Here is a 15,499-nt window from a genome sequence, read left to right as displayed (position 1 = left end):
CTTACCTTTTAATCTATATCTTAATTGCTGTCCCTAATGTGCTTTGTTGAAGCACTTTGTAGCTGTAAAAGTCATCGTGGCATCCAGAAATCCATCACCATTGTCTCATTTTTCTACCAAAAAAAGAACAACAACCGTATGTCATCAGTGTAATTTAAAGGAAGGTTTAATCACATACAAAATGTAACACTTTGAATGAACTGAATGAACACAAATAATGACTCCAACAAAGACAGGTAACGGATCCAAACAAGGGTTTCCTTTAATGATCATTTGTCATGTAAAGAATATAATACAATGACAGGACTGGAATTCATAAGAGCACACATCAATAAATATGGATAAATACTTGTGGACCACATTCACACAGCCGTCAGACGGACTCAGATGCAGTTGTGTTGTTGTATACGTTCACCGTCGACATGAACACACAGGCAGCTGCAAACTGAAGTGTTGTGCGAGGAGCAGAGCTGAAGAAGTGATATGAAGTATCACCTCGCTTCTGGCTCTCCCGCAGAGAGTGTTTGTGGACCGGAGTGTGTGAGCAGAAAGGAGAAACCGAAAGGAGGGAGATGTGTTTTAGATCCGCTGAGGCTGTATGAACACGGTCCAGAGAGGCTAAGCAACAAAACACACCCAGAGTCGAAATGGATTTTTAAAAAACAGGAAAAGAGAAAAAAAGAACTCAAGAGTATTTACATCCCAAAGGAGAAGAAATGTTTGTCATCGATTTCTGCTCCGAGTTCGTCTCTTTCATCCCTCAATCCTCTCACTGTAACATCTCTCCATTCAACCATCCCAACAGACTGCAGCCCAGAGACATTTGTCTCAACTCGACACCAGCGGCTGCACCTGTGCATTAGACGCTGAACCGTGAAGAAGCTGATGTGGAAGTCCACAGCTGGAAAAAACAAGTCTGATGAGAAGAAGAACAACAACGATGCAAATGATGCAGAAACAGTGGCGAGCTATGACAGTCCGTTTTTCCATGTCGTTGAGAAAACATCCAGCGGTCACCGGGCTGTCGATGCCATCGACAGACTTAATGGGAACCGAAGACAGACGGCCTAATCGTGAAATCAATAGTCTGTCTGTGTGCAACTGAGAACAACAGCCTCGGCCGCTCTTATCGGGTTGTCATTGCTGACGAGCGCTGCGTTTAAATGCACCAGGTTGACAGCCGCCAACTGTCGGTGCATGTAGGGAACAGAGATTCTCTGTTTGCTTTCCGCATGCTCCCACACACAAAACCTGTTCGAGCAGAAGGTTTATAAGTTCATGTTCACCAAACACAATCGTCATCATCCTAAAAGACATAAATCAACAAAGCAAAAATCTGACTTCAGTCTCACTTGTATGCAAGCTGAGCAGCTGAACAGGGTCACGTTAGAATGAAATAAGAGTCAAGATTCAGATTCCTTATTATACTTCACAATACTACGGCTAAGAGCAATGCAGTTTATTTATCTCCATGTCTTACCATCACCTGGTGAAGCAGCTAACTGTCGTGTAGCTTTAGCCTCAGTCTTTTAGCATGATGTCGTGCATATAGCAACCCGTTCTCACTCCCAACCCGTCAAATACCGCCGCTTGGACATCGTCTGATACTGACGCACCGAGGCGACATTTAGCGTCTCTATGAGACTCGCCGGGCTTTTTGAACTAACCCCAATGTGAACCCATCCGCGTCATTATTAGACGGTCAGAGCGACTGATTTAGAACAGGTGCTGATGAGAGGGGAGGTTGGATGAGTCAAGACTTTCACCCAGGAGACCTCTGTTTGTGTCCTGTGTGAAACCATTGACTTATTTTAGCGTCCTTTTGTTACATAACTTTCGTAATTACTTATTTACGGCAGTTACGTAACAAGCGTAGTTACGACCAAACCATAATCTTTTCCAAAACACAAAGTAGCAGAGGTGGCTGAGCCTGAGAATAGACGTCCAACGGTTTGCCTGCTGCTCTCCCGTCGGGCAGCCGAGCCAAGATACAGCTGGCAGCAACCTCTGTTAAGTCGCTCATCCTCACAATTAAGGCTCACAATCATAAGGCTTCATCTTTGTCTCTCTGCCTGCCCTCAGGGCTTCCACTAGAGAAAAAAGACCAACGAGGGGAAGAGAGAGCTGTGTGAGCCGAGGAGATGAAAAGCAGGAGTCAAAAGCAAAGAGAGGCGAGGGTCAATGCGTCTGAAGTTTGCAGAGGAAGAATGTGTGAAAATGTGTTTTTTGCATGAATTCAATCCTAAAACCCGTTTGTGAGAGTGTCGGAGAGAAGCTTAGAGAAAGTTTGGCACCTTCAAAAAAGAGCGCGAGAGAGAGAGAGAGAGCGAGAGAGAGAGAGAGCGAGAGAGAGAGAGCAAAGACATACCGTCCCAGAGGATGGGCCAAAAGCAAGCTGTCCCCTTACAGAGACAACACACACACTGACACACACACACCCCAGGAGGCCATTATTACTTTGGACCGCTCGGAAATCAAACTTCAAAAACAGAGCAGAATTAATATCGGAGGCATATCCAACTCATTATGGATAGACGCACAACTAATATCTGTGTTTTTGTGGTAGCCCTAAAAACCTCTGCAGGAGCGAAGAGGACAGGAAAGAAGAGCTTGTTTGTCTAACCTCAACATAGATGATTTATTAGTATGTAGTTCTTTCTCCTACGCTGGGACGAGGCCGGTGTGAGCGCGCCATCTTGTCTCCTCGTGCTCTCAGTTCTCCTCACTTCATCATTTTTTAGAAAGTTTTCTAACTCCTGTCACACAGCTGTAATTACACTGTCTCTGGACAGCAACTCTGAATTGAATTACTGAACAGAGGGGCTCCTGGTCTGTCTGCCCTTTCATTCAACCACCCGCACTCAATCCATTCTCCCGGACAGATAGAAGAAGAAGAAGGGGCCCGAGATCTAAGATACGACAGGGGTTTGACGGCTTTGACAGCTCTCTGGGTCTCCTGTCCGTCACCCTAAACCTTCCCCTGGCTGCGCGTCAACCTAACCCCTCCCTTGTCATCGCGGCTCCGCCGTTCTGCAGATAATGCAACTTGTTAATTAGGCATGCAGCAGATTAATTAAACTGATAGAGAGGTGTAGGTTCACTTTTCTGCACCGTGCGGAGGACTGTTGTCATTGCCAAGGTGAGAAGAGACAAACAAAGGCAGAGAATTAATGTGCTCAGGACGGATTCTCTTCCCTCATGACTTTAAATAACCTGATTGTACTAGTGTTCTTCTTTTATAAAATACGTGAAAGGCTGCTGAGAAACAAAACAAAAAAGAGCTGGTTAGTTGAGGTCCTTCAATACAGTGACGGTGAAAAGAATGTCCAGTGAGGAAGATAAAGGAGAAGCACTGAAGTGAGAGGTGCTGATGGAAGATAAAGTGAGAAACTAGAGGGGGAAACGAAAAGGATAAAAGTGCTGGAGTCAGCGTTTGAGACATAATCCTAAGAGCTCCAACCTCAAGTGCTGGCTTTAAAACAAACACCGCTTTAACCCGGCAGTAAAAGGGAATGAAAACGAGAGCAAACCGCTCGTTCTGTCCGTCTCAATCCGCTCTTTAAAGCAGGACACGCAGCCGGAGCGAGCACAGGTGTGAGAGTGTGCCCCAGAAATGGGAAGCTTTAATCTCTGCTGGCCTCAGCCACTGTCAACATCCTCAATCATGAACACACAAACACGCTGAGACGAGAGAGCTCCACACCTCTGTAGCTTCAGCCTTACAGCCGTCGTCATACCCCCGCGTACAGCTTTGACTCACGATCCAACAGGTCATCGACATTAGTCGCTGCTAGTGTTCAGGCCCGTTCCCCAACTCATTTTGATTCAGGGCCCGTTCACGTGGTCCACTGTTGTCGATGGAGACGCACGAAAGGCGAGAGATAAATTAGTGCAACTTCATTATCGTCATCGCAGCTACAGGTGGATGAATGGATGAAAGCGGTGCGGCCGTCGTTTTCCACACGTCTTTAGACGCAACATGTGAACGGCCCCTTTGAGGGCTGGTTCTCTCCACAGACTGCTTTACACTTTTATATGTTAACAATGGATCAAATAACAATTTGCTTTGTAAAAGATGATGCTTGTCGTGATACATACCCACAGAAGACCAAACGTCGTAGGTTTAGATTGATGGAGCGTTCAAGCCTCTTTCATCTGATGGTTTTGGTTCTACGGACCCTACCTTTCAATATTTTGATTCACTCTCACCGCTCTCATCAGGCAGTTTGTGATGAACTGAAGTGAATGTACGCTACCTGTCCTTCACTAAAAAGAGACAGAGACAGTATTCTTTGGACATGAATACAGCACATTCGAAATATATGCGTCTCAATTGGGGTTTTATTTACGACCGGCTGTGTGCGTTGTACACAAACCGACTAGTCGACAGTTTTCAAGGCCGGTGAGAACAAAGAAAAGCCCAAATATGTGATCGGAAGGAAAAAAAACAGATTTACTTCTAAATATTCTGAATGACTTGGAGACCAACAGGTTTTAGGATGTGTGCAACCTTTTCATAAAGGGTGGTTGAAGGAATAAATGAAAAAGGGAGGCTGTGTTTGTCGAACATTGTAGCACGGCTGCATGGAAACAGGAATATTAGTTGAATCTTCATATTAATCAGCCATGTAAACAGTTTAGTGTCTTATTGTCTTTTTTGGAATAAGGGCAGAAAGTGGAATTACTTGAGCAGGTAACCATCGTCAGTGTTGTGGGGTACGAAGAGGCCGGAGGTCTGAAAAAGTGAAAAATAATCCAACGTTTAGGTGCGATTACGCTTGTTTTTAAAATGAACAATGTCCTCAGACATGAGCAGCAAAGTTGGTTATTTGTCAGTTAAATCAAGTTGCTCAATGTGGCCACGGCAAATTCATTACTTCCAGCTTTGCTAATGAGAGAGGTCAATCATTATATGATGTATTGTCATTTATTAAAAAGGGCGTGTTTAGCGATTGAACAAAACATCAAAGACACAACCTACAAGAAAAAGGCAAAGCAGACGAGGGATCGCTGCGCTGAGACAAACCCACATCAAAGGATTCCATTAATCCTCCACGATGACAGCGACGGGTGTTTGAGACGCTTTGACTGATGTGTGATGTGATGAAACTGTGACGCCGTGTGTTTTACATTTTTCTCTTGATCTAAAGTAACTGTCTCACAATGACAAGAAGATACAACGCTAACAATCAAATAATTCAATTACAACCGCCTCTGATTCAAAGAGAATCAATCAAATCTGCTTCAGAATAAGTGGCTTAAAGTACAATGTCTTATAAAAAAGCAAACCAAAAGCAGCGGAGTCAAGAAAATAAACACGTGAGTGTTTGTAAAAAATAATGTGTGTTCAACAGACAAAAGGCTCAAGTCAACAACACGGGTGTCTTCCTTGACTCGTCTGATTTCGATGCGCCATTTTCAGTGACGTCGTCCCTATTTGTAGTTTGTACTAAACCACTTCTCTCCGAAGAATGTTCGGCGTGGATCTCTCAAAGTTTTTTTTTTGTGTTTTTTTTAAAAAGAGGTCAGCGTAGCCCCGTGTTTCAGGTCGTCGAGTAGCTGGGTGGAGTTAAGAAGGACGGGCGGGAGACAGACAAGTTAAACAGAGAGAGGAAAGTAAAAAGAGTACAAAGGGACTCGCTGTTGTCCCGGTTGACGCCTGGCAGCACTTCAGCAGGCCTCAGCATTGACGCTATGATACAGGCTGACTCGGGGGGAGCCAGGGGCGGAGCTAAGGGCGGGGCAGTGCAGGGAGGGAGGGGGGGGGGGGGGGGGGGCAGAGAGTTTTGAGCTGTAACATGTGAAGTGGTGTTTCGGGGGAAACGGGGGCGAGAGGAAGGGACGAAGAGGGAGACAGGCAAACCGCAGTCGGCAGCAGAGGAGAAGACGGGAAAGAAAGGGGAGTGGTTATTTTTTTTGTATTTTTCTTTTGGTTCAGACGTGGGCGTGGTTGTGGCCCGGCTCTCCTCCGTGGCGCCCCCCCCCTCTGTGGCCGTGCCTCTTGTGCTTCCTGCGCTCCCTCCTGCCCTTGTGGTGGTGGCGCCGGTAGCGGTGGGCTCGTCGGGCTGATGGAGCAAACAGAGCGGAGCAGAGCGAGAGAGACAGTGAGATACAAAGGGAAAAACCAGAGTGGTCAGAGTGGATCACTGATGTATCGATGAATCACCGACGAGCATCGGGAGCATTCAGACGGCTAGTCGGAGGTTAAACCCAGCTATGAGACGAGGGAGAGGAGATCAGGTCAGAAAGCTGCATGTTCTCTGTAGAAGGTTTAGCATGTTTCCACCACACTGAGGGAGCCTGGGCGCCTTCAGCAGAGCACACTGAGCGAGCCGCCCACTCACTGCCTCAGTGTGAGCTCCTTTCTGGGGCCAAATTAGGCTGCTCTGTCCCTCTCTGGGCTTTGCCAACAAAGACATGTCATCTGCAAAAAAAACAACTCTGTCCAAAGTTCTTTTTATCACTTTCAACAGCGGCTACATTATTTCAGTATTTCATCATTACTGTCACATTGTGAGCGGACTGAAATGAAGTACAAGGCACAGTTTGTTGAATATGTAAATGTATATCAACCCCTTTATATCGCCTTTGAAGTAGAAAGAAATTAGGCTGAAACGTTAAGACATTTATTCAGTCCGTTCAAATCATTTTTAGGGAAAAGTAAAGTTTATTTTAAGGCTCAAAGGAGAAAAGGTGTGTGAAAGTTTGCATAATGAAAGACTGTTATCATTGATTTTAGATGTTAAACTGTGTTAACATAAGAGGCGGCTTCAAAGAGGAATGAAAGATTTCGATGTCATAACTTCTAATAGCGTTCACTGCTGCAGAGCTCCAAGAGCGACCCATGGTGTAATATCACATGTTTTAAGGTGGAATATCACATGTGTTAAGGTGGAATATCACATGTTTTTCAGACGTTACTCTCTTCCACAAGCTCGGGGCCAGAAAGGGTCCCACGGAGGAGGTGGGCCTGAGCCTGGAGCTCTGCAGCGAGACCCTTCTCACGATTTCACCCTCTACGGGAATCATTATGATAATATTTGCTGCACTTGCAACTGTTTATTATTTATACACTAAAGCTCATGTATGAAACAGAGTCGAAAGGTCGTATTTCACTTTGGTTTTAAGCTTTTAGTATAAATCCTTTGTATCTAATAATTGGTCAACAAAAAAATTGTTTTGAAAAGACTGAAAAGAAGACCTCCACCTCAAGCATGAAGCACTTCAAAGGAGACCGTGCCACTTCTTAGTAAGCCCAGGAGATTTCATTCAGTCTGCAACCACAGTAATCTTTTTGCTTGCAATTATTAATAATGAGAGCGGGGATGGCGAGGCTGAATGCACGCGGTGACAGCGGCTCCCGGGGGCAGATAATGCAGGAGGTTCGTGTTAGAGACCTACAGTGGTGTGCATGCTAAAAATAACAAAATGGAAATGTGAAAATGACCCAACAGACGGAAATACTGCTCTAAGTCTTGACGTCTGGCGCCCCGCTGCGTGCAAACCCTGTCGTGTAAAACTTACATTTTATGCAGATGATTTTGGGCCGGTCCCACTTGCCGTTGGCGCGACACTTAGCAGTGGGCACGTGGCGCTGCAGGAAGCCGTCAGCGCACTGGTAGCGAGCTATGGAGTGGATGTCATAGTGGGAGCGCTTCCGACCAATCAGGAAAGCATTGTCCACGGTGGGCGGGGCTCCGCAAAGCACTGTAGAGGGAAGGAAAGACAGCACAACACAGAATATCTGTTATCTAATAATAATGACGTTTACCTGGGCTCGCCTTGTCAGTATGCGTGACTAAAACATTTCAATGTCCCGAATGGCTTCTGCTTTCAGCGTGTATTCAGACTTCTGATTGTAAGGCACACACATCTCTTAGGAAACCACTCACAGCACAAACATCAAAATGTGGATCTCGTGTCCGCAGGACAGCGTGTCTGTCCAAGTCTGTGAGCGAGTGGGCGGCTGTCAGAGTAACACAGCGTCTCAGAAAGAAGTAGAATCAGAAAAATGTTTTCCCAAGCTGACGCGGAGCGAGGATTGACACTCCTTGTCGGAGACTGACAGGACGGAGAAGCCTCGGGGACGCACGCCAACAACTCCACCGATGTTTGAACTCTCCTGTCAGACGGAGCCAGGCCCTCCGGGGGAGGCAGCGGGTGAATGTGGGAGACCCTCCTTTAACTTTATGTGCACTAAAATCATGGGCAAGTTTTCAGTTTCTTAGTCACCGCTTTGAATTGCTGTTTCATCCATGATAATAGTTGATTTAAAGACGAGTTAGGTGGACAATGTAGCTGTTATTAGTCGTGACAGTGCACGGATGCTTCACCATTTATCAAATGGTGTCAGAGCTGGAAGAAGCTCTATAGTTCAATGCACTGCTGAGATTCTAACTGAAAGTTAGGCTTGTAACACTGAGGGTTATAACTTTTTCTGTCATCGTTATCACTAAAACCTCTTTGTGCACCTCTGAATTTTTGTAATTTGGCGTGACTTTCACAAATAGTTCCCTGATTAAAGCACTATTCACATGTCTCGGGATTATACAAAGAAGGCCTATTCGTTTTTAGATGCTTTAGAAACAGGAGGTGTTTGAGTAAATATTTTGCAGCCAAATCAAATAGCTTTACAGGTTATTCAACCTTTGTGTCTTTATAATGCATGCACTACTTGACTCCTTCCTTTAAAGGGCTCGTACGAAGGCCATAAAGTAGTCCATGAATACGAGGTACGAGTTTACAGATAATTACAAACCCTCCTCCGCATTGTGGAGGAGGGTTTATGGCTTCTTGCCGGTTACACTCATTGTCTTTTTGATTCTTCACAGTTCATTATGCCAGACGCCCTCTGGCGTTTTAGTGAATGATGCAACGATAAACGCCTCTGTGCACCCTCGGAGCTCGCGTGCCATGTGTGAGTGTAAACAAAGCTTAAGAGCTGGCTGGTAGTCTGAAGGCTTAAAGGTTGTGGAAATGTGTTTGAGTCGGAATATTTGTGTCGCACGTTGAACTGATACCAGAAACGTATCGCGATACCATTAAAAACGGTACGATACCACATTTTATTAGCACCGGTACATGTTCTGTCATTTATTATTCAATTCCTTTTCCTGACATTTCAGATTTTTGCCGTGGTATCGTTCCAGTTTTGAGATATTTAGGAACAATATCGCAACAGCGACATCACTAACTTCCATGATGCCCCCGATCTAAGGCACCAGAAACGCCACAGATTCCACCCGTGAATGTGATTTACACACTTCAGTGCTGAGAGCGGTCTAGTGGACTTAATCAGCAATCAGAAAATGTTTACAAACCCTGTTAATTCCCTTGTCCTTCTGCTAATACCTCTTAAAGTCTTAATAAGGGAAAAGCAATGCCATTAACTCTGATGAAAGGTTTAATGCCACATTTACAGTTTAATGTGTTGTGGAAGGAAAGGGGGCAAAAAGCACTTTCCTCCTCACTTGAGACGATCACACACTGGACGACACAAATGGCTAAGAGGTGGTTGTTGTTTTTTCTCGCAGTGCAAAGTCAGAACGTATCGAAGTAGGGATAAAAGAAAATGTCACTGAACTCAGGAAAAGCAAAAGGAGCCGGGGTTTTATGTGAGAAGCTTTAAGTCAGAAAAGGTATTTTGTAGAATGAAGCCTGAAGGACGTACAGGCTGCTGCTGCTGAGAGGGGAACCAGGTTTCTTTTTTTTAAAAAGCCATAAAAATCTTTTAAGCAGCAACTCAACCTTTGAAATAAAAGTGCGTTTAGTAAACCTGACTTTTTAAGACTAAACATTCAGCCGCTCCTGACATCCCTGTGTGTCTGAGAGCGCATGAGTCACTCTCAGACAATAACTATGCTGAAATTATTAGATCGGCTTATAATATAATATAATATCTACACTCTTCTCTGCTGTGACCGGCTTTGTGTGTTAAGACAGATTTAGAAAAGTTCTCAAGACGGTGGCTATTTTCAAAGCTTCAATAATCAATATTTGTGTCTGTTGAATCACAGTGCTGGAGAGAGTGGGAGTAAGGTTAACTCTGTGTTTGCAAAGCTGAGAGAGTAACACACACGCACACACACACACACACACACACACACACACACTACTTGACGTTCACAGTCGTCAGATCACTGTACAAGACGTTGCTGTCTTGTAATCAGGAGTCGTTGTGGATTTCACGCTACACGGCTGACCGACGCCAGTGCGTCACACACTACAAGATCCCCGATGAGTCTCCAAACTACGTGAGAAGTGACACAGTAAATACCACAGCTCGGTGTAGAGCGGGTCGTCCTTCAATTTAGAAGATCAGCGGTTCGATCCCCGGCTGTTGACGTGTCCTTCGTCAAGACACTTAACTGCAAATTGCTCCCGATTGCTGTGTATATGGTGCATGTTTGGGTATGAATGGTGAGTTTTGATGGGCAGGTGGAACCTTGCATGGTGGCCCCTGCCATCACTGTATGAATGGGTATGAATGGGTGAATGATGACATGTAGTGTAAAAGTGCTCTGAGTGGTCGGAGGACTAGAAAAGCACCATTTGTTGATCGTTCCACATGTCTCTACTTGTTTCCTCCAGGTGCAACAACGACTCTGGTATGTTTTGCAAATGCAACACATACGGTAACGTTCCTGCTGTTAGAGGCGACCCCTCAACTCCTGTCTTGCGCTCTCATTGGCTGCAGCTCGCCACCAGACTCCCACACAGGTCCAGGTATATGTAGCCTGCTAAGATATCTCGGCTGTGTCTCCGACGCATCGGCGAGTCTCTCCAGCTTCATGAACAGGTCACATGAGCGCTGATTTGTGAGCGCTCTGATATGCGGCTTTTGTCCGGTAGCATGGCGAGTGGGAAATCAAGGCTAAAGCTGTGAAGAACTCGAAATTAGGATCATAACTAGGACGTTTAAAAAAAGGGAAGGAATGTAGTTGAAGAGGTGGAAAAGAAAGGAGATGGAGACTGAAGAGAAAGAGAAAAGAAGACAGGAAGCTGCTGAAGAGGAGAGGTGATATGTATCCTTATTCAGAATCTAGAACAAAGAATGTACAATAATGTAAAGCTTAGAGATGGCAATTTGCAGCAGCTGATTTAAGGTATTTAAGTTCAGCCGGCATTAAAAGGAAGTTACTCCTGCTTGCAGGTGTGTGTGTGTGTGTGTGTGTGTGTGTACTTGAAAGCAGCATGTTTCTAGAGGTAGTGTCTGTCGCTGCGTGGCAGGAGGTAGTCAGTGTGAGTTAGCGGCACGGGGAGAGCTGCAGACAGTTAGATGCTGGTTCCTCTCAGCACTCCTCCATGGCCTCAAAGCATCCGCACTCCTACTGACAACACTGTTAGAATGAACCAGAGACACATCAAAGTGTGTGTGTGTGTGTGTGCATTCGTACTGAAACACCACTGGAGCGAGTCTCACATGGAAACATGAACAATACCAGAGTCAATACCAGAGTTCTGCCAAGATTGCAGCAATTATTAAAATAATAGTAAGACGTTTTGTGAAATAGCCCTTTTCTGCATTAGATGAGACTCATGCCTGTGTCAACTATGGAGCTGCAGCTAGGACACGTTAGCTTAGCTTAGCATAAAGACTGGGAACAGGGAAAAGATCCTGATAGAAAAACCACAATTTCAGCCTTCAGAATAAATCCGGCAGTAGGATTGAGAAAAGGTTATCTGCTCGTCTAGCACCTCTGAATAGCAACCCAAGGCTCCAGGACGTCACTACTCCTGTTAGTTGTTCGCCAAGAAAGGTCACTCTTGTTTTTAAACGGAATGAACCGACAAGATAAAGCTTTTATATTCTTGAGCTGTAGAGATTTTTGAATCCAGCAGTTTCCCTCTGCTTTCAATCTTAACGCTAAGCTTTAACGCACTCATAAGAGTGGTATTAATAATCGCCAACATGTCCTCATACCTAAAGGACAGAATAGGGAATTTACCAAAACGACACACATGACCGTTCTATTTAACACAGTTTTAAACACGTGGTAAACAGAACTTCTTGGTTAGGTTCATATCTTAATGTTAGCTTTTTAACGTGTAAGTATCATAAATGTTCGTTTGCCACAGATCTTATTTTCTGCAATAATTTCCCCCAAAAAAATCTAAATCCAATGTTAACTTCGTGGTTGCAGATTTATGTGAGCCGGTGAGCAGTAGTGCGCTCAGAGAGCAGCTCCTCGGAGGTCTGGTGGGTCGTGTCCCTGCACACATCTCCCTGTGGAGCGTGTTACAATCTGGAGCAGCCATGTCTACAAAATGACAAGACAGGGTCCCTGTGGGGGAGTGTGAGGCCGCTCAGGTGGGGTCGGTGAAGCGGACCTTTATCTCTTCTTTGTGACTGCAAGGATTCATCTGCAGCACTAAATATAAATCAATTGGGTAATTCATATAGAAATTTAACAAAAATAACTTTTCCCGTCACTTTCAAAATACATTTGACAGTTTAATGCCACACAATGTGCCTCCTACAATGATTACATTACACACCAACGGACTAATCAACTGCTAAAGGCACTGACGACAGCCTATCATCTCCCACAGCACTCGGAGAGTATGTCACGCAAAATTAGATTTCCTGTCTCTGTACATAATAACCCATCAAAATGAATGGAACAATTTCTTAATACTTGCATGTCCTGTTGCGGGTAAATTCCCTCTCGTCCTCGCATGATGTTCATTTGGTACATTATGATCCATTTAGAGGCAAATAGATGATAAAGCAGGGTATGCTTTAGGGCGGGGCTACCTTGTGATTGGCAGGTCACTACCAGAGCCGTATAAGACGTCGATACAGTTCTCCTCTCCAGTCCAAATATGGTCACTGGTTGCAAAAAACCACAATGGCGACGGCCAAAACGCTGATCTTGAAGCTTCAAAACCGCAGCGCAAAAAACCAAAGGGTGACGTCATGACTACGTCCACTTCTTATATACAGTCTGTGAGTTTCACAAGGTTCAACACACGTGTGATTAATGACTAGAGGCTTGTGTGAGTGGGTTGTACAAACAAAATGTGTGATGAGTCCCGCTCTTCTTCCCCACATATCTGACCGTCGTGTCATCAGATGACAGTCTCCCCTCTCGTCAGTTATTTGACAAAAATATCATCACCACCTGCATCACACATCACCCACGACCGGCCCCAGGGCGACTGATTGAGGTGTCCGATAGGCTCACATGGTGCTGTTATTGTCTAATCAAGACTAAAGAGATCAGTTGAGCTGTGGGCTTTAGAAGTCTGGATGGAGAGTACTGACAGACTCCACTGATAAGACAAGACATTACATGGGGTTACTTAGAGTGAAAGAAGAGGCTGACGGGGAGGCGGCGGGGAAAAGATGAGAAGAAATGGTGATTGTAGCCGACTGATTAAGGTCAGAGGTGGGCTGGATGCTGGGGACTTGTGACAGTGTGAATCGGAAGTGGTGCAACTTCTTGCTTGTGAGGGAAATACCGTTCCTTTGGTACGGGAATAGAAATGGAGAAGTGCTCGTTGCCGGAGGCTTTAGAAGTACGCTCTCTACGCTTGTGGCTTCTGACGACAAAAGCATCTGTTGAAGCACACATCATTTGTTCAACATAACATGAGGCCCATCAGTAAGGCCTGTGAGGCTTTTATGTTAAAGCTCAGTGACAAAGAGGGACGAAGAGGGAAACTATTTGATCAGTTCTACATACGTTTAAACACCTCCATAGACTTAGAGGTTAAGATGACAACCATGAACCCAAATGTCATAAACCTACCCAGTAAAGGTTTATTTTATTAGCTGACTAATACCCTCGTCTACCGTCAACATCCATGTCCAGATCAAGATGGGATTATTTGAATAATCCCACATTTATCAAAGTCAGAACTGCTTTAAAGAGTTTGGAGTAAACTAGAAATACTGCCTCGTGGTTGTGTGCCTCCGCCAACCAGTCAAGTTGTAGTTTAAAATCTCATCCCTTCATTATTTTATCCTTATACATTTGTGCAAAGAAAATCCCTCAAAGCGTTCCTGAGATATCACGAGGATGGGAGGGGCGTCACGGGGACCTTTGACTACCTCCTCGAGTCCAAACGGACGTTTGTCCCAAATTTGAAGAGATTGCCTCCAGGCGTTCCTAAGATATCGTGTTTACGAAAATGGGACATGAACACATTCTGCTTCTGAAAGTGAAACTTTGCACAAACTTTACAGCACAGCAGCTCACAAGTGATCACGTGATTGATGATGTTAACATATCATTCACAAGGATCAATGATGTTTTGTACATTCACTACAAAACATATCCCAAAAGGTGTGTGCTCACCTCTGCTGCTGTGCTGCAGTCATCTGAGGTCTGTGATTTATAGCTTTTCTTTAAAAGCTTGAGAGTAGAAGTGAAGGATTTTAACGTCTGCACGCCCACAGCTAAAGCTTGTTCCATCCAAAGCTCGGGGGAAAGCTTTGGGGATGCAGCCACCGTCGGCGTCTTTGTGTCCCAGTATTTCTTTAAACCTGCCAGCTAAACTCCACCTATGGCACTAATGCGGCTGTCTTTCTCGCCACCGGTCGTAAGTCCGACCTGTATGCAAATCTGTGGCAAAAATAAGCTCCTAATGGGCTCTCAGAGGAGCACGTGGCGGCCTGACTCCGGCTCTGAGAAGGGGCAGCAGCAACAGGGGACGTGAAAGCGGAGGTGGCGGCGCATAAAAGGAACTTAACCAACCAACAAGTTTGCTCACCTCGTTTTGCTGAGTTGAAGTTTCCCGAACATAAAGCACAAAAGTACCTTGTGCCCCCAAGACGTGCTTAACGTAACTAAAACAGAACATTAGGCACGGAGGACACGGAGCCGTGATACGAGAGAAGTGCACCGAGAAACTTCATTAAAGTCGTGCTGGAGGACGACGAGAGACAGAAGAAGAGCAGAGAAGAGTGATGAGTGTGAACCTGAAGTACGAGGACTGATTGAAGAGGCTCCAATGTGTGTGAAATGTTAAGTATGACATAGCCAGGGATGCTCATGGAGGCACATGTGCTGTCAGAAAGAGGCTGCAACACTTGTGAGCTTGTGAGTAAAACACTTATAAGAACATTTTGTTCGTCTTTTCTCACTTTGGATTCTCCTCATAGGATTTCAGATTAAAGAACTGACAGCTGAGCGAGGTGGTTTCTCCTCTGTCCGATTCCTCATCGTCTCACTTCTTTAAATCCAGTGTTACCTCACAGCCTCTTCCTCTTTTTCAGTGTTGCTATTTTTCATCCGGCTGCTCTCTGTCTCCTCACCTCTCCGTCAGTCATTTTAAATCACCTGTAGAAGTCACTCATTGCCACTCTCTCCTCTCCTCTCCCCCTCTCCTCTCCTCTCCTCTCTCCTCTCCTCTCTCCTCTCTCCTCTCCTCTCCCCCTCTCCTCTCCTCTCTCCTCTCCCCTCTCCTCTCCTCTCCCCCTCTCCTCTCCTCTCCCCTCTCCTCTCCCCGCTCCTCTCCCCTCTCCTCTCCTCTCCCCCTCTCCTCTCCTCTC

The 15,499-nt window shown here is 45.3% G+C and overlaps 1 protein-coding gene across 2 annotated transcripts in view; it reads right to left on the bottom strand.

Moving 5' to 3' along the window:
- Nucleotides 1–237: 237 nt before the first annotated feature.
- The window catches only part of ncanb (neurocan b), a 135,296-nt gene continuing 120,034 nt past the window's right edge, over nt 238–15,499 (bottom strand). For both annotated transcript variants that reach the window (XM_031868428.1, XM_031868427.1), the window contains exons 15-16: nt 7,525–7,707; nt 238–6,065 (exon numbers count right to left, since the gene is read on the bottom strand). In XM_031868428.1, coding sequence (XP_031724288.1) covers nt 5,935–6,065; nt 7,525–7,707 — 314 coding nt within the window. In that variant the 3' untranslated portion in view covers nt 238–5,934. The remainder of the gene's footprint in view (nt 6,066–7,524; nt 7,708–15,499) is intronic.

This window comes from Anarrhichthys ocellatus, unplaced genomic scaffold, assembly GCF_004355925.1.
Source record: "Anarrhichthys ocellatus isolate YVR2014 unplaced genomic scaffold, GSC_Weel_1.0 scaffold42, whole genome shotgun sequence".
NCBI classification, from domain to species: Eukaryota; Metazoa; Chordata; class Actinopteri; order Perciformes; family Anarhichadidae; genus Anarrhichthys; species Anarrhichthys ocellatus.
The sequence above is the reverse complement of the archived record's forward strand: the minus strand, read 5'-3'. Positions and strand labels throughout refer to the sequence as shown.